At 47.5% G+C, this 19,785-nt stretch overlaps 1 protein-coding gene across 1 annotated transcript in view; it reads right to left on the reverse strand.

Moving 5' to 3' along the window:
* The window catches only part of ARFGEF3 (ARFGEF family member 3), a 68,937-nt gene that overhangs the window by 8,476 nt on the left and 40,676 nt on the right, over positions 1–19,785 (reverse strand). The window contains exons 15-23 of the mRNA XM_045294592.1: positions 18,418–18,565; positions 14,769–14,872; positions 12,672–12,816; positions 8,162–8,290; positions 6,534–6,710; positions 4,399–4,513; positions 3,552–3,654; positions 3,178–3,309; positions 2,231–2,352 (exon numbers count right to left, since the gene is read on the reverse strand). Coding sequence (XP_045150527.1) covers positions 2,231–2,352; positions 3,178–3,309; positions 3,552–3,654; positions 4,399–4,513; positions 6,534–6,710; positions 8,162–8,290; positions 12,672–12,816; positions 14,769–14,872; positions 18,418–18,565 — 1,175 coding nt within the window. The remainder of the gene's footprint in view (positions 1–2,230; positions 2,353–3,177; positions 3,310–3,551; positions 3,655–4,398; positions 4,514–6,533; positions 6,711–8,161; positions 8,291–12,671; positions 12,817–14,768; positions 14,873–18,417; positions 18,566–19,785) is intronic.

Here is a 19,785-nt window from a genome sequence, read left to right on the forward strand (position 1 = left end):
CGTGATCACACAGGTTGATATGTTGTTCCATGTGGGCTTTGCTATGAACGTTCTTGAGAGAACTTTGAACATTCTACATATCTCTGTGACTAACTAGAAATTTCATCTACATGGTGGTGTGTACTAACCTAGTGTCCGTGAAATGTTACTAACCAGCTTCTGAAAATGACCATGATGAAGGGCACGGGGCCTCTTGTGCAGCCAGGCCTAGCTTTCTCCATCACACTTAGCACTTAGGTGCTGTAGGGTCTGTTCCAATCCAGAGCAACCCTATGAATGAAACGCCGCCTGGCCCGGGGCCAGTCTACTTCAGCAAAGACTGCTCTCTCGTGATGGTGTCCAAAGAATGCGAGGTGTTTCACCGTCCTCCATTGTCTGTCTCTCCTTCCTAAAGGACAGATTTCTGTTGTTCTTATGGAAGCCCATCGTATTTTCAATATTTTTCACCAACATCATAATTGAAAATCTTGCAGTCTTTATTGTCCACCTTTCATGAGCCTATGAGGTGTCTGAGGACTAAGGTGTGCCTGACCCAAGCCATGGTATTTTTTAAAGGGACACTTCTTTAGAGAGGGCTTAGGCAGCGGATCTTCCCAATGCAGCGTGTTGTTTGATTTATTGCCTGCTCTTCCACGAGGGTTGACTGTTGATATTTTCTCTATCATGATGCTGTTTATTGGTTTAGTTGTAAGGATTCTGGATTTCTTTATATGGACTGGCAATCCTTTACCATCAGCAGCATGTGCTTCATATCCTCTTAGCTTTCAGTAATCAACGTTGTGGCATCTACATAGAGACGGTTGTTAAAAAGCCTTTCTCCAGTATGATGACATCTTCATATGGGCTAGCTTTTCGGATGATTTGCTCAGTATACAGATGGAACTAGTATGCTGGAAGAATACAACCCTGACACACACCTTTCCTGGGCTTAAGCCATGCAGTAGTTCCTTGTTCTGAATGAACGATAGCCTCTTTGTCTGTGTACAGATTCAGCATTTGTTCTGGAATTCCTGTCCATCACAACGTTATCCTAGTTTATGATCCACACAGTCAGATGGCTCTGCATAGTGAATAAAACACACCTTTTGGGTAGCCCTAGCTTTCAGCCAAGATCCATCTGATGTCAGAAATGATATCCTCCTGCCCCCCCCCGTCAGCCTCTGAATCAATGTTGATTGCTCCATGTTGATGTACTGCTGATCTTCAACAAAATTTAACTTGCATGTGATAATAACGCCATGTTAATAGTTTCTGCATTCCGTTGTGTAACTTCTCTTTGGAACGGGCACAAATGTGGATCTCTTCCAGTTGGTTAGCCAGGTAGCTAGTCTACATCTGCTCACGAATCCTAGGAGGTCACCGACCTCCCATTTTCCTAGATTCCGACCTCTACATTCCATGTTCTGATTATATTAATGAATGCTTGCAGCTAGTTTCCAAGCTATGTCCCCCACAACAAATGAGGGTCCTGAAAGCCTTATCCATAAATAGCACATTATGTTGCTATTCCTAAGGTTTGCAGTGGCTACTCTCTCAGAAGTGGTAGACAGCTTATTCCTTCTTCCATGAAGTCTATCCACTGTGGGTGACCCTGCTCGTATTTGGAATCCTGGTGGCATAGTTGCCAGCAACACACAGCTACCACAGTATGACAACTGGACCAACATGTCATGGTATGTGTTTCTAGCTCCTGAATGATTCCTTGTGGATGAAATAAGATCTACCCCTGGTATTTCATGTATAATGCTGAAATATATGTAACCACTCTTTATGTCAGGGGTTGCAAATTGGGAGTTATGCCATTCCATGTTCAACTCTACAACATTTCCCCCCCCCCCCATAGAAGAGTGAAAGCAGAGCCAGAACCAGACTGTCTTATTTTCCAAGATCTCCTGAGTTTCTTCCTTTGATAGGGTGTATAGCCTTAAGAGTTTTTCTTTTATACGCTTCTCTGAATTTAAAAAGTAAAAGTTTCTTGTGGCAGCACCTTGATCTTGGTTTCCTGACAGCTGTATTGTTCTTGGAGCACTTTAAATATTTCTCACAGAATGAACCCAAATGTCAGCCTCACAGGACAATATGTAAAATGTAAACTTTTTTTGGGGTGTGTGTGCACATCATTGCTAAGCCCTACCACACCTGTGTTTTGGCCTGAGGCTAGGTTACAACGCGGAAACACTGGGAATCACTGTCTTCCTCACTCCTCTGCTCCTCCCGTGACTCAGCTCACCTTTTCTTGGTGTGTCCATTTGGCTTCTCCTCAGGAGGAAGCTCAATAATGAGCTGGCAGGACTGGGCATGATCGAAGTTGTTTGGCGTCTTCGGTGAGCACTGGGTGTCCAGCATAAACACCTGCACGGACACACAAGGGTACAGTTCAGAACTCCCTGTGAGCTCGCTCCGCCTGGGTGAGCTGGGTGGCCTTGGGCAAACAGCACACTCTTGAAGAGGTTCCTCACTTATACAGCAGGGTGACGGATGGCTTCTTTCCCGGAAAGCTTGTTGAGAGTTAAATAAAGAGACAATGGGATTTTCTCATAAATTTTTGAAGCCCCCTCAGACGATATATGTGAAGCCTTAGAAAAGGGAAATATATACCTCTTCCACATTAGCTGCTGATACTAACAGCACTACTGCCTCTGTCACAAGACAATTCGTGACAATCCAAATGGCAAGAACCAAAGTTTAAGAGTAAGTAAAGAGGAGCTTTGTTATGCACCAGGTGCCTAAGGTATTGGACAGCTAACTGCAAGGTCAGCAGTTCAAAACCACCAGCTGCTTCATGGGTGAAAGATGAGGTTTTCTGCACTTGTAAAGATTCACAGCCACTCTAGACTGTCCTATAACTTGTTGTCCGGAGGTACCAGATACTCTCATAGCAACACCTGCAATTACACAACAATGAAAGCACAGAAAGCAATCACGTAAACGCATAGAGGAAAAGTCCGACAAAGGATCTGGTCTGGGCGCTTGGGAGTCTCACCCAAGCAAGAGTGGTGGAGAAAAGGGGGCAGTGGATTGGGTGGGTTAAAGTCTTCCTGGTGAGTTTCTGGCAAGAACAGCTCAGAGCTGGGAAGCACACGTCCTTAAGGGAATAAAAGGCTGTTTAGTGATGTAAGAGAGGCCTTTGGGAAAGATTCACAAAAGGCAGGTCAGCTTCCGGAACCCCAGCCTTACCTGCTGAGCCATGGCTCGGATGCGCCAGTACTCTGCCTCGGCACTGGGGGAGGAGGAGGGGGCCGCCACCCGCACCTGGCAGCCTTCCCCACTGAAGCTCTCCGTGCCGCTGTGGAAACAGCCCAGCAGGTCCTGGGGAGAAACACAGCAGAGGCTCAGCGGGGCGGGGCACGCAGGTCCGTGGCCCCAGACCCTCCCTGGGCTCTACTCAGTTGATCGTGTTGGGTCGGATGGAAGGACTAACCTCAGCAGCACCTTCTTCAACCCCTGCCTGCTTTAAGTAGGAAGGCAGAATCCAGGTGCCCCCTTTACAAGGCAGGGAGCCTATGAGGAAGATTAGGACCCACTCTGGCTCTCTCTCCACTGCAATTTACCTTCACTGGCTTGAGGGTGGCTGAGAAGGCCTCCTGCAGGGCACAGCACGCAAGTCTCCACATTTCCTCCGTGAACACTGGTCCCGCCGTCACCAGGACGTACCTGCCCAGCAACACAAGCAGAGAGGGCAGGCTCACTCCCACCTGGGGGCCTCAGGCCCAGAGGCACTCTCAGTCTCTCATTACTCAGCCCTTGCGATATAAAAACTGTTAATGGCTGTGCTACAAGTGAGAGACTACTTGTTCTCGATCGGCTTTCCTGCTAACCCCAAGTATAACAGCAGTATAACAGCAACAAGAAAGCCAAACGTTGTCACCTGTGTTTCCTACCTCCATGCATCGGTTGACACCGTTCTCCTGCTCGGAAAGCCAACCCCCATCATACCCATTCCCGGGGATCTGACCAGCTGTCGCTTCCTCCTGTCCTGACCTTCCGAGGCCCAGGCCTCCTTGGCTTTTGTGGCATTTGTCTTACCACCATGGCTTTCCAAGCGACTTTCTCTGTAACATCCTTCTGAACAGAAGGTGAGCACCCAGGAGCCTCGGTTGACATCACTGTCTACAAGGCCTTACACAGTGGTTGCTGATAACACTGAAGAGTTCTTAGAACCGAGGCACTTTTACTTACAAGACCAACTACTGTGAGTCAGTTCCGACTCGTATCCACCCACCACTGCCCCAAAGGGTTTCCACGGCTGTCACCTTTCTTCAGTGACGAGCTGGTAGGTTCGAAACACTGATTTTTTGCTTAGTAGATGAACACTGTGCCCACGAGCACTGAATTCATCTCCTTGGATTTCATAATGAAAGTCCACTTCTGCGGAGGGCCAAGGAACCTTTCTCTCACCTAATACAGGAGCAGCCCACTCTCGAGATGGTTTCTGTGGGCTTGGCCACACAGGCAACGAGTAAGTCAAAGAGGTCCTTCAGCATGGTGTGGATCATACTCTCGTACCGGATGTCTACAGCGAGAGGAAAACCAAGGGTGAAACGGCTGCCCATCTACTGCAAAAAGTCTAGCAATAAGAAAAAAGACCTTCTACAAAGCAACAATGGGGGAAAGAGTGATACCAACAAAACAGCTCAAAGTTTGAACAGAAAAAAAAGAGTCTATTAAAGGGAGATACTTTGGAAGAGAAGTCCAAAGGGCCCTTAACTAGTCCAAAAGGTCTGGACAAATGTAACGCTGAACCTTACATTGGCTCTGGGCTAATAGTGGACATCCCACTAAAGGCTGGCTTTCTGGTGGATCTTCTGCTATGACTGGTCTTTTCTTGGATTTTTATCCAATTTCTGCTGGTGACACCCATTCCTTGATATACACCAAGGGGACATCTGTGGTATACAGGTATGTTGATGTACATGTTTCAAAGTATATAATTTGTCTACTTAAGCAGAATCGAACATATTCTAGTAGAAAGTTGAAATTCTAAAAATGTATATGTTTATTACAAGGGAAGGCGGGGAGCTTCCTAAAGTTCATGGATAAATTGAATCAACAGATTATTTCCACAAACTTTTTGAAGCCCTCTTAGGCTTCTGGTGGCTTTTTTAAAGATCATTTTACTGGGGGCTCTGACAGCTCTCATGGCATTCCATACATCAATTGCATCAAGCCTATTTGTACATATGTTGCCATCATCATTTTCTAAACATTTACTTTCTATTTGAGCCCTTGGGACTGGTGGCTGTTTTTCAAAAAGCATTTAATTCTGCTTCTGCCTGTGACATTTCTTGAACCTCATCAATAGGACTCAAATCCCCTAATAAAGAATTGGGCTCAATTGTTGGCCTAATTCAAGGGACACAGCTGCACTGTTTCCCCCAAATGCGAGGCCGCAGAACCACCCTCTAGGATCCCAAGCAATGACCCGGATGAGAACGTTACCCTCAGGGTACGTGGACACAAGCGCTTGCTGGTTTTCTTTCTCAAGGACGCTCTTTGCAGTACAATCTGTTCTTAGGGAAGCACGTCTCTGCTGCATTCACTATCTTTGTGACTCTCCCTTGGGAGTGCGTGTGTTTGAATGTTCTTGTTTGCTTCTCTAAACACTCCAACAAGGACCAGTCTTGCACTCACTCTCCCTTCAGTGACCATGTACCCTCCCTGTTATTTACAACCTCGGTGGCTCAGTCTCTCGGGTGGTGAGGTGGGTTACGTGCGGCTAATGTGGAGGCCAGCAGTTGGAAACTCAGCTGCGCTGCTGGAGAAAGATGAGCTGGCTGTCTACCTGATACTCTGTCCTGGTGGTTGCAGTGAGTGTGTGGTTCCCAGTGCTGTTTGCTCTGCTTCAAAGCGTCTGGATCGCCTCATGGCATGTCATGAGCAAGAATCAGCGTTTCACAAATGTTTCTCCCCTGATCACCTCAAACTTTCACATCTTCCTGAGAGTGCCACAAATATTAAGAATCTTCATTTTATTTCCTACTCTCTTAGGCAATTCCTTGGCCATAATGGATATCTTTTCTAAAATCCTCTTCCATCTAACTTCCCCAGAGAAAGCAGGATACAGCCCTATAGTTCCCAACCGAGAGGGATCTTATCATATACTTGAACTAGCCTCCCTCCTAATGCACCAAAACTCACTGCCATTGAGTTAATTCTTGCCTTTAAGTCTTTACAGCAGCAGAGTGCCTCATCCTTTGCCTATGGTGCAGCTGGTGGCTTTGAGCTTGTGTTTAGCAGTACAACACCAGGGCCACCTAATGTACGCTACCTTAAATCTGCTTCTTACATAGTTTATTTCTGGTTACGTATATACTTTGACTATTCTGTTTGGTTCTTTTGTAGAGGACATATAGGCATCTGGTTTCTTTTTGAAGATGTACTGCCAGCAGGTTGCATTGACCACACAGTGCTATCATAATCTCTCCTAGGGAGGAAAACCGTGTGCTGGTGGGTATTTACTGAGGACATGTTTCGGCATGGATGCTGCCAAAAAAATACCCAGAAGAAACTGCTCTGGCACAACGGGTACCTACCTGAGTGTATGAAGCTTTGGATGTGCTCTACCACCAGCTCACAGGACAGACCAATGGCGTGCTTGAAGTTCGCCGAGGCCGCATCCCAGTAAGAGTGGTCTTTGTGGCTGCGCTGGAGCCAGAGGGCCATCACAGGGAGGAGGAGGTGCACGACCGCGTAGATCCCGAAGCCTGGCCCTGGAGAAACAAAGTCAGCACCAGCATTGGCATCTTGCAACGAAAGGGGATCAGGGAAAAAGAATCTACCACTGATTGGAGAATACACACTTGTGAAGAATTCCAATCAAGGCAAAAGTCACTTGATCAGTTCCTAGCTCCTAGATGTCAAGACTGCATTGTATGAAAACACGGGTATGTATATATTAAGAACAAGCTTTGAATAATTGTATTTCGAGTGATCTTGAAGGCTTCCCCCTCTAATTTGTAAGGTGATCAGCGAATTACTGCCACACATAATCCAATTAAATGTAACTTCATGTCGTCCCTTTACTGATGGGCATTAAAGATGTCAATTATCAAAACATGCTCGCCCATAATCTACAGAAAGTCACCTTTTAATGTATGCGTGTTTCCTTCTGGGGTGTGCACAAGTCCAGATGTTTTCTTAAAGTTGAGATCATGCTATATACACACACATCTGCTTTGTAAACAATTATTCATGTCGTTGTTTTTCAAAACGATTAAATGTAATGCCTGAATAATACTTACATGATTTGAACATAATTTGCTTTACTTTTTTTTTTTAATCCAGAAGTTGTTGATGCCTATCCTTAGAGATGCATTTTTGTCTGCATTACAGTTAACTAATTACCTTAGAAGATAAACTCCTAAGGGGAGAATTATTACATGCTCTTGGTACAGAGCCAGTGGTAGAAAGTGTACAAGGAGAGGATGAGAATTAGTATTAGATGGAAAGAGCTTTAAGTTGCAGGAGTAGCTAGAGTGGCTTTTTGAGGGGAAAAAAAGAGTGACATCAAGTAGCTGATGTAGAGAAAAGACTCCAAGTCTCCAGCGTCCTTATTTTAATGCGTCACTTCTAATTTCTTCAAGAGTTTACCATGACTCTTCACTATGTGGGGGAATGGCCCACGGCATTATTGGGGTTCTGATACTGTTGGTACACATTAAAACCTCTCCTTGAACTTAGGGGAATGGACTGCAGAGCGGAGCACACTTAATCCAGGATAAGAAATGCATTCTGAATTGCAATTTTTTTTCTAGAACTACTTGGGGTTGTACTAGGTGATTATCAAAGGTTTTATACACTTTTGAGTCATTTATTTCAGTGGTAGATGTGGCAAGCCCTACACACATCTGTGTGACAGAGAGATCCGGCTATGTGGGGGAAGACTACCCTCACAGAACAGAGCCAAACCCATTGGTTTATGCAGGCGTGGGCACCTCAGCCTGGGCACAAACTAACTGCACAGGAAGGAAGACATACAAACAATATACTAGACATATCTCAAACCTCACTGCTTTGTGGCCAGTCAACACATGTTCATCGCGTGTCTATGGTATGTGAGACCCTGTGCTAAACTGAGGGTTATAGTAGCGAAACAGGTGAATAAATACCGGCCCAGGCATTACACTAAAAACAATTCACCAGAAGACATCAGAATATTTACCAGGTACTTTGGTAACATCTCTCAACAGCTCAAAGAGTAGGTCCAAGGTTGGTGGCTGGTGCTGACGTGGACAATTAGACACAGCTGCTGTTAACTGCTCCAGTAGGATGATCCAGACTTCGATCAGACCTGGAATCCCCCAAACAGCCTCTGTGAGATCCACTGCCTACTGAAGGGTCACTGCAACATCAGTTCAGCAGCACATGTGACGGGTGTACATGCAGTCAAGAGCTGTAAGGCTGCGAGACATCCATCACCTGGTAAGGGATCACTGAGGGCCCACCACATGGGCAGATCGTGACTTACCTGCTCTGTCAAAGGCAAGGGAAAAGATGGTGCTCTAGTATGTTACTACTTCTATTCTGAACGGAAAGATTTTTGGGGAGCTGATGATAAAATATTAAAATATAACAAAATACCCCATTATAGTCTCATTTTTCCAAAGGCTTGGCATGCATTTCTAACTGATTTTTTTTCACAATACATAATTTTCATGGTTTTACATGTAATTGTGGAACATACAGAAAGTCAGTTTCTACACACGCAATTCAGGGACCTTTACTCCATGCTTCCTCTATTAACAAGTTTGGCGCTCCACAAGCGTCTCATCTTGTCTGCTGTCACTTTGGCCCCGCAGAGTTCTTGAGAGGAGCACAATGTTCATGGTAGACATTGACTAGTTAGGAGTTTGGTTGGAAGCGTACTTCAGGGGATGTTTTTGGTTTAATGTTGAAAAGCGATCTGAGGACAACAGGTTCAGGGTTTCTTTTAGCCTCACTGGCTTCAGAAAGTCTGGAGTCCGTGGAAATTGGAAATCCTGCTCCTCGTGTTCTCTCTTTTGGAGAGGATTCTTGTGTAGGGTAGGTGATCGGTGTCTAATAATGGTAGCCAGGCACCATCCCGTTCTGGTCGGAGTATAGGAGGCAGCTGTACATGAAGGCTGTTTGCTGCCCTCTCCACATCACTCTTAACGAAGCTATTCAACTTTCAGTTTGCAACGACGGCACCGTCTCAATCTTGCGTGTCTATTGCTCACACGTGGGAAAATGCTGTTCATAGCACCAAAGGGCTTGTTTTCCCAAAGCAACACATCTCTCAGGACACCTCTCTCTCCTCCCCTGGGAGCTTCATTCTTTTTAATGTAAGATAACCTCATGTATGAGGAGCCCTGGTGGTGTCAAGGTGACACACTGGGCTGCTAACCTCAGGGTCTGCAGTTCAAACCCACCAGCTGCTCCATGGGAGAAAGATGAGGCTTTCTACTCCCATAAAGAATTAGTTTCAGAAACCTACATGGGGGGTAGTTAGTTCTACCCTATCCTATAGGGTTGCTTCAAGTTGAAGTAGACTTGATGGCAGTGAGTTTGTTTTTATTTATTTTTATTACAGAGTGAGAAGAAAAGCATGCCCCCCTCCAAGTTTTGTCATGCACTTGAGTGCTGGGCCAAGATTTTTGCTCAGTCCTGCCTTTGAAGTATATGAATCAAGAGCTCAAAACAGCTGATGTCAAGAAAGGACTGTTTCTTTGGCGTCAGATAAAAAAGACCTGGAGTCAAGTGCAAAATCACCCCTCCAACTTTTAGTCCTTCACTTTCAACTTTCCTGCAGAAGGTGATCATGTTAGAAGGTGGCAGCAAGGTTTTAAAATATCCCCACTAAGTGCATAAGCAAATGTGAAGAAAGTTAATGGTGCCCGGCTATCAAAAGATATAGCATCTGGGATCTTAAAGACTTGAAGGTTAACAAGCAGCCATCTAGTTCAGAAGCAACAAGGTCCACATGGAAGAAGCACACCAGCCTGTGTGATCATGAAGTGTCAATCGGATCAGGCATCAAAGACCCACAACAAAAAAAATCATATCATTGTGAATGAGGGGGTGGGCTGAGTGCCAACCCAAGCCCATCTGTGTACAGTTGGACATCCCCTTTCAGGGGTCACAAGGAAGAGATGAGCCAGTCAGGGTGCAGCATAGTACTGATGAAACATACAACTTTCCTCTAGTTCCTTAATGCTTCCTTCCTCTCTCCCCGCACTATCCTGACCCCAATTCTACCTTACAAATCCAGCTAGACCAGAGAATGTACACTGGTACAGATAAGAGCTTGCAACACAGGGAATCCAGAGCAGATAAACCCCTCAGGACCAATAAGGGTAAGGTGGGGAGAGAAAGAGGGCACGGACAACAGAAAAGTTGGTGAAGGGAGACATCAATCAGTGTAAGACATGAAAAAACAATTTATAAATTATCAAGGGTTCCTAAGGGAGGGAGGGAAAAAATGAGCTGATACCAAGGGCTCAAGTAGAAAGAAAATGTTTTGAAAATGATGATGGCAACATAAGTACAAATGTGCTTGACACAATGGGTGCATGGATTGTGTTAAGAGCTGTACAAGTCCCCAAAAAAGTGATTAAAAATATATATATCCTCACTAAAAATCATACAACTACCACAATTAAAAAATCATATATTCCAATCACAAGTAGGCAAAACCAAAGCCCATGAGCAGGTATGGGGAGCTCATTAATAGTAAGTGCAGAAGATTGAGAAAGATAGGATGCGAGCAATAAAATTCAGATGGAAAACTCCATAAGACCAAGGCTCACACACTTTATAAAGAAAGGAAGAAAGGGGCAGTGGACACATCAACCAGCCATAAAGTATGGTTCCCTTCCTGGTAATCCTTAAAATAGATATCCCAAACTCCCAGACTCGCTGCCATCAAGTCGATGCTGGCTCAAAGTGACCCTTTACGACAGGGCAGCACTGCCCCTGTGGGTTTCCGAGACTCAACTCCTTATGGGAGCAGAAAGCTCTGTGTGTCTCCCAAGGAGAGGCTGCTGGCTTCCAACTGTGGACCTTGCAGTCCACAGCCCGACACATAACGACGCTCTGTGCGTCCCAGTGAATGGTACTGCTATAGCGGCACTGTGCTTATCTTTGAAAGTACATTTACAGATGAAAAAGCTATGCTGTCTAGCCTCTCCTTTAATAAGGAAAAGGAGACGGTGTGCCGGCGGAGGGAGCTCTAGGTGACCGGTACGCTTGGTGGATGGGTACATACAGCTGGTTCGTGATCTCGTGCTGTCGACTTTTGCCTGTGTTTGGAATTCCCAGAGGGGAAAAAACGGGATTCTTTGCCACCGAGCACCAGAGAATGTCAGTAAATCATTAAAACAATAATGTACAGCTTTTACTTGGAGCCTTTCTATGACCCAGCTCTGTGGCACCACTTTAAAGCCGAGGCTGAATCCATGATGTGGGCGAATGATGTGCAGATGCCCGCTTGAATGCCCCTCACAAGAAGATGGCTTCCCGGGGAAGAAGGATGGACCGATGGCCGGTGCAAGGTGGAAAAGCGAAAGCTCACGTCAACTCACCGTTGACAGCTCTTCTGAAGAAGTACCTTACATAGCCAACACGACACCTGCCGTCACTGCTTGAGCTGGAGGTTTTGATGCAAAGAGAAAAAGTGGTGTGTATCCAGTCACTAGGACGAAACCTCGATTGCTGCCACGGTTAGCCAGCTTCAATACTTCAGAACCGTCTCTGCACCATGTTCCTAACGTGCGTCCTCACAATCGGTCTGAGCTGGCGAGGTGTTCCTTAAACAGGAACTCCGACCACTGCCGTAGAGTTGGCTCTGACTCACCGCACCCCGATTCCGCCTGGTCTGCGCCATCCTCACCTTCGTTCTTATACTCGAGCCCACGGGCACAGCCACTGTGCCAAGCCATCTGCCATTTGAAATTCTAAATCTTCCTGCCGCCCCCACAAATGAATTTGCGACAGTAAAATGAGAAACCCCCTCTCAGCCCCCATCTTTTTAAGCCTTTGAAACCAGCCGAGTTCAGAAACTCCGCCCCTTTCGCCCCCCATTTTCTTTTCTCCACCTAGAACAGGCCTGGGCTGAGAGAGAAGGCCATCGGAAACCATCGGAAAACGGTCAGCAGTGAAACCAGAGCTACTCGCTTGAACTCGAATTCAGAGGAGGGGACGTGAGACCCCATTTGAAACAAATTCCTTAAACTATCCTTTCAATGAGCCTTCGGCTTCACCAGTCACGAATGGATTCTCTTCTCCACAATGGCTTAAGTTCCCCAGTCTCTAACCAATTAGTCTTGAGGAAGTCATTATAAAAATGATTGTGTTTTCTAAAAGGTATTGACGACAATTAGCAGCCAGTTTAAGGATGGTATTCCAAACTGCTAAGTTCATTAGAATTCAGGGTGAGAAGCGGCAGCTAATGGGACCTGCAAATCTGCACTGGTCTTAGATGGGGGCACCCAGGTCAAACCATGGATGGGTTTTGGGGAGGCTTCAACTGCAAAGTCATGGGTTTTTGGGGGGCACTGTGGAAACCTTAGGTGGATGTAATAATCGACTGACAGGCTAATGAGCACAATAAAAGCAATGATCATTCCTATGACATAGCTGCTTACCTCCTGGACTAAGCTTCTGGCCAGTTGGACAAAGCAAACAACCTGGCTTAGTCCAGGCAATGTTCTTACCAGTATCGTCATCAAAATCGGACAGAACCGACTCAATCCCATCCTCGCTGCTCGCTGACTGTTCCTGAAGTCTGCGAGGCAGGCTGGCAAGCCGCCCGCTCAGAAAGATTGGCTTCAAGGGCATTTTGTAGATTTTGGCCAATAACTAAAAACAAAACAAAAACACCACACCATGATTATGTACTTTGAAAAGCTGCCGTGTGGTGCATGGTCAAGGACAATGAGATGATCTATCATGGAAGGGAGGTAGGAGACCAGCCCCATGAAAAAGTTACATTTGATGGTCTGCGGTTTAGATTCAAGAGGTTGTTCACAAGAGACCTTGGCTTCTTGAAGTAGATGAAATCATTTTCAATGGCAACCAAGAAAATAAAAGAGTATTGTAAAAATGAGATTGTTTGGTCTTCTAATTACATTTGAGCTTTACAGACTTTTGTAAACCTCCCAAGGGAGCTGCGAAACGTGCCAAGAATCTTTGCCTTTGGGACAAACTGTCCTAGGGGGCCCATAGCGAAGGGAGTCTGCGGCAAAGGAGATACCGGACTGAGGGCCAGCAGGGAGACCGAGGCGTCTGCAGGCTGGGGACCATGCTGGAGGGGAGGCAACCTGGGTTCTCAATGCTAGAGCCCAATCCCCCAGGGAATCCCAATTTATGCTGGGACAAACTCCGGTGGACTGTGCCTGCCCAGCTCACCCTGTTCTGGAAACCAGGGTAGGGGGGGTGGGCAGCAGGATGGACCAAGTTCCTCTCTGTGTGGGGCAGACAGATGATAAACCTCTCACAAATAACAATTTCTGACATGTTATAAGAAAGAGTCACTGTGGGGGTGGGGGCTGGGGGGACAGCCAAGGTGCAGTCAGTAGGCAGCTGGTAGATCCTTTAGCTCTGAGTCTCTATCAAAGTGACACACCAAGATCGGAGGAAAGAGCATGTGCAGGCAGAGGGGCCAGCAGAGGCCCCCAGTGGTCATGGCTTAGTGTAGTTGGGGGGCAGAGTGAGCAGGTGGGAGGAGGGGAGTAACTGGGGGCCCAAATCAAACCTAACCTAACCCAACCCAACTTACCCCACCACCATCTAGATAATACTGATGCATAGCGACCCTATAGGTCAGGATAGAGCTGCCCCTGTGAGTTTCTGAGAAAGTAACTCTTTTCCGGGGTAGGGAGTCCTGTCTTTCTTCCCAGGAGGCTTTAAAGCAGTTTCCCAAAGTGGGCATTTACTACTCCCTAGTGGAAGGCTGGAAAAAAATGGGCTGGACTACATTTTTTCCATTTTTCCTTCTTTTGAATTTCTTGGGTGTGGGGGGTGGCTCCAAGTAACTTTTTTGCAGAAAAGGGGGCTGCAGGCTGAACAAGTTTGGGCACCTAATCTGCTATAGTAGATGGAGACAAGAAGGGGCACAGCCTGGGGAAACCAGGAGAGAGGGGCTCCACAGGAGCCTGGAAGGGGAGGGCAACCCCTCCCAAGGGAGGATTCTTTTGCTTGCCCAGCATTGAATGACTGGAGTCAGCCCAGCGATGGTCACTGTTCACTTCGGTGAGGATGTCCCCTGCTGCTGTGTCACCCTGACTCATGCAGACTGACCCTTGGATGACAACTGGATTCGAGCCGTGGGATCCATAGAGTTCTTCACAGGCTGATTTTCAGAAAGAGAGAGCCAGGCCTTTCTTCCTAGTCTTAGTCTGGAAGCTCTGCACAAACCTGTTCTGCCTGACAGCCACACACAAGCCTCCACTGGGTCAGTCGCTTGGGACTTGAACCCACCTATGTCAAAGGTGAGAGGGAATCCCACCCCCACCCCCAGCAGGCCTGCTCTGCACTCCTTGGATAAGTGCTGGTTTACTGACTCCTTTTGACTAGAATGTGATGGAACTCGCCCCGCCGGCTTCTTTTAGATCCTTCTCCGCCTGTTTATAGCCCTGCTTTCCCTTTTCTGGTACATTCCAAGTTTACATTCCAAGAGCTTTCAGAGGCCTGGGGGTCCAATTGTGTGTCCCAGGATATTTTTATTACTCTTCCGCTCCTCTGGGGAGGAGAATTTACACTTTAAATCGAAACCCAGACCTCCCCGGAGACCACAGGAAGCACTGTCCTACCTGAGAACAGCGCCGGAGGTAATCCAGGGCCGGCAGGCACAGGTCGGTGGAGGCTGCTCCTGGCCCCGGAACACAGTCTCCAATCTCCTTGCAGTCCACCTCACCTAGGGGCAGAGACGGACAAAATTACCCACCTGGAACTCCATTCTTAATTCAGTCCCTCAGTATTGGCTCTCTGAATATTTACTAAAATAGAACCCCAATTCCACAACCCCCAGGAAGTAGCAATTTAGGGCGTATCCTTACAGGTATGCTTTCCACCCCTACAAGTATAGATGTTAAATTCTTTGGGGGTTATTGTTATTTATTATATTACTTTTATTAAACTGTGCATTCTTGTAATGACATTACCAGCTACTCCCGACTCTGCTCTAGTTTCAAAAGGACGAGTAATCCTCCCCTCAGGCCCTAATAAAGGCCATGCTTGGGCTCATCCTTATTCTCACAACACCCTCCAACTCCCCCCTCCCCCCTCCCCCCCTCCCAGCATATAGTGTGCCCCCAAGACCTGTGAGTAACAAAGGCCTCTATTTCCATTTCTGGGTCTTATGGTTGAAGTGGGGTTTTTCATCTGGGACATTAGTCATCATCTGTGTCATGGGAGATCACTCTCTGGTCCTGTCCTCCTGTGTCCAACCCTCCTGTAGCCAGTCAACTCCATGTCATAGCAACCCTAGATCGGCCTGCCGAGGCAGCAAACCTTAAGGGGAGCAGCCAGCCTCATCTTTCTCCTGAGGAGTAGCTGGTGGGTTTGAACCAGTGACACCAGGGTTTATGATAGCTGAGTTAAGATCAAAGACACTTTACACTACTGTTTGTTAACTCCCCTATTCACTGAAGAGCAGACATAACATGTGCATTTCCCTACATCCTATTACTGCACTAAGTCGCTGGATAGGTCCTTTAGGTGCCGCACATGCATTTTCCTTCTCTGCGCAGCTCCTGGGGGAGTGGGACGCCTGCAGCTCTGACGGCAGAGTGGACCCCAGACCGCAGTGCCGCACTGGCTCCAAACCTCATGGGCTCTAACTGGGGATGATAAATTGGGACTGGGGGGCTGCGGGGTGGGGGGGGCTCCAAACATCCGGGGTTTGGGGATGGAGCCTGCTTAATGGAACTTGAGTGGTTTCTATTTTTTGCACGTGAGGGGCATTTAGATTTTCCATAGGTAAACAGTAGTGGAGAATTAGAATCTCTCTTCTCCTGAAAAAAGCTTGTAACAAGCTTTCCAGGGCCCTCTCACTGTTTCTAATTGTCTACCATTGTAGAGCGAGCACCCCCTCCTGTGGGGAAACAGACACAATGACTAGGTACAGTATTAGTTAAAATGTAGAAGCAGACAAAGAAGCATATTTCTCCTTAAAAACAAACACCCCAAACACAACATTTCTTAGGATGCAGACCATGAACTGGCAATAACTATTACTATTTACTGGTGCAACTATTTTAGACTTGGTGCATCACACCGTCTTCGGTGCATTTTTCAGTTCTACTGTTTGAACATGCGTTTGAGTCAATTCCGTATCATCACCATCCTATGAAGGGTTTCCAAGGCCGGAAGTCTTTGTGGGAGCAGTGAGCCTCATCTTTCTCCCACAGAGCAGCCGGTGGTTTGGAACTGCAAACCTGTGGCTAGCAATCCAATACTTATCTTGACAGCACCAGCAGAACTCCTCAGAAATAAGAAGGGTTCTCAAAGAAATTCTAGGGTGGACTTTTCCCCCTACTAGTAAATACAAACCTTCACGCTCTATGGTGCTCTTCTGATTCAGAAGTGGACTTTTATTTCATGTAGATCAGAGTGCTTAAAAAAAAAAAGAGTCCCTATGACACAATGGTTTGCTTGACTTCTGACCGGAAAGTTGGAGGCTCAAACCTACTCAGAGGTTCCGAGGGAGAAGGGCCCGGCCAGCTGCTCCCAGAGAGATTACCTCCCAGGAAGTGCTATGAGGCAGTTCTACTGTTACAGTGAGTTGCTGCTGGCAGTTCAACCTGCTCACTTTGTGGTTAGCAGCCTAACTCACGATGCCAGCAGGGCTCCACCTTATCCTGGATTAGGGGCTACCGTACAAAAAGGCTTTAATTGCCAGGGACGCTGCACTCATTTCCCCCCCACCCCCTGAAAAGGCAGCAGTGGGCCAAGTAAGTTTGGGGGCCTACAGCATAGTCCATAGCAGAATGACCCAGGAATGTTTATGGCCCCAGGCTCTCTCCTGGACTTTGAACTTGGAAATTTACCAGCCAGCTCTGCAAAGAGTGGGTCAAGAGCCAGGCCCTTCAGCGTCCTAGGGTTTGTTTTTCTTTTGCAAAGGACTTGTCAGTTGTTCAGCATGGCTTTCATTGATCCTTTAAGTAAACTGCATTCTTTACGAAACAAACAAAACAAAAACATTCTTCACCTTTCTTTATTTAGAAGGTTCTGGGGCTCCGGGCCTCAAAGCATGGTAAGGGGGTTTCTTTCTAAACCTCTGGTGCAACTAACTGCTTTCTGTTCCTAGCGGCCCTTTGTTCTGTTCAAAACTCACTGTCGACTCCTAGCGACTGGAGAGGACAGGAGAGAATTGCCCCACCCCCTTCGAGTTTCTGAGACTGGAACTGTTTATGGGAGTAAAAAGCCCCCTCTTTCTCCCATGGAGAAGCTGTGGTTTCGAACTGCTGACTTTGGGGGTTGCAGCCCAAGGCGTAAGTTTGTGGGGAAAATGCCATCATCCTTCAATTCCATTTCCCCACAAACTTGGTGAAGCCCCCTCCCCTACGCTGCCTTGAAGGAAAGGCACTGTCATCAGTGGTTGATGATTCAGTTCCAACTCATGGGGACAGCGTGTGTGCAGACTAGAACTACTCCAACGGATGTTCAAGGTTGTGAACTTTTGGAAGCAGATCACCAGGACTGTCTTCTGAGACACCTACCGTGGGGCTTGAACTCCCAACCTGGTGGTTAGTTGTTGAGAGCTTTCACTGTTTGCAGCACCCAGGGGCTCCTCTTACAACCTGTAACAGTGGTTCTCAACCTTCCTCATGCTGCCACCCTTTCATACAGTTCATGTGGTGGTGACCCCACAACCGTAAAATGATTTTCGTTGCTACTTCATCACTGTAATTGTGCTACTGTTGTGAATTGGCAACCCCTGTGAAAGGGTCGCGGCCCACAGGTTGAGAACGGCTGATCTTTAAGGCCCAGGAGAGGGCTTTTTTTTTTTAGCCTGGAACGTTGGCAAGTTCAGCTCAGACCACTAATTATGGGACAGAGAGGTCTTTCCTATACTGTGATGCTAAGATGAAAATTCAAAAATACAGTCTCCAAAACTTCACGCCAAGGCTATTTTTGTAACTGGGCCGTGGTGAACATGCCAGGACTCTCAGAGGAATCAGAAGAAAGTACACACACGGTGGAGCACAGCGCACTACCAGGTTCTTCCATGAGCACAAAGAGAAGGATCCGTCCGCCCTGGACAACACCCAAGCCATGCTCACTGTAAGCTTCCTGACCCTGAGGACTCAATGTTCATGGTCCGCGCCACCTGCACCCATCCCAGGACGCCTGTGCTCCGCGCAGCCACTGCACCTGTCTTCAAGGCCTCCCTCCCACACAAAGCCACCTGGAGAGAGTCCCTGGCTGTCACGAGGTGAGGAAGGAAACCCTGTTTACCTAGTCCTTTGACAAACTTCATGAGGCACATGATGTAACTCGTGGCAGCATTAGCAAAGACCTGGATGTTGTCGGTGTTGAGAAAAGCTTCAAACACATCAAAGACCGGCGCTTGGCCTTTCCCTGAGGAAAAGAAGAGTGCAGAATTCTAAGGAGTTAAGTTTTGCCCTGCAGGTCCTCCCAGGCCCTTGACAAACATCTCCTGTGAAAATGTCCAGACTGTTGGGCTGGGCAGCGTGGCTTCTCCACTGTCCTTCTACAGTGCAGCCTGGAAAGGTGACAGAGTCACCTCGGTTGCAAGATGCAGGCCAAGCTGGCTGAAGGTGGGGCTGAGGCCGTGCACCATGCATTCAGGTTAAGAGACGTTTTGAAAGGCAGTTAACAGGTAGAATGGAGTGCTCGCAAACCCTATCTGTAAGGAGGGTGGGGAAGGGGTGATAGGCTTGAGGCATAAACTCAAAACTCACTGTCATTGATTCCAATGCATCATGACCTGATAGGACAGTGTACAGCTGCCTCTGTGGGTTTCTGGGAGTAGCCAGCCTCGTCTTTCTCCCCTGGAGCAACTGGGGGGTTAGCGGTTCAGTGTGTCTGTCGCCTGCTATCCCACCAGAGCTCATCCACCTCTGTGCAGGCCTGAGAATGCTATCCTCAGAAAGGTCGGCTTGCAAGGTAAGCCCTCGGCTGGTGTCTAGAGTTGGTTCTCAGGGTGTTCCCAGCCAGAGGCTAAAAGATAAGGGGGCGCTCACTGTTTATATAGACAGTGTGGTGTTTCTGAACCCCTGCTTTCCTTCTGCGAGTGTGGAACTGTGGTACAAGCCAGGTCAAGCTCACTGCCATTGAGTCAATGCTGACTCAGTGGCCCGTTGCTGGGAGTAGAAAGCCCAGTCTTTCTCCTGAGGAGCTGTTTCCAACTGCCGACCACGGGGATCGCAGCCCAATGTGTACCCACTATGCTACTAGGGCTCCTGGAGGGTCCCTATGTGCTCAGACCCAGTGCAACCCCCTGGTGGGCACTGGAGGGCTTCCTTGGGCAGGACCATCTTGCCGCAGGATGGCTGTCAGAGGGGTAGCTCTTGGGCAGGACCACCTGCTGCATGATGGTTGCTGGAGGGCTAGCATGTTCTCGGTGGCGAGTCAGGGAAGCCAGCAGACTCTGCTCCCACTGCCATAAACCTTAGCTCGGAGGGCAATCCTGTGGCTTGTCTGGTGAGTTCTGGCAAGTTTGAACCCAGTGACGGTGTTGGGGACCCCTACACACCATCCCTGCTACTGATGCATGCTTTCTGGAAGCTTATTCATTTCCACTGAGTCTTCTCTCCCTTATTTCTGATTCCTGGGTGTTAGGAGACTTTCCTGGGTCTTGCT

Source organism: Echinops telfairi, unplaced genomic scaffold (genome assembly GCF_000313985.2).
Source record: "Echinops telfairi isolate 266 unplaced genomic scaffold, ASM31398v2 ScPeMD7_3533;HRSCAF=4204_0, whole genome shotgun sequence".
In the NCBI taxonomy this organism is placed as follows: Eukaryota; Metazoa; Chordata; class Mammalia; order Afrosoricida; family Tenrecidae; genus Echinops; species Echinops telfairi.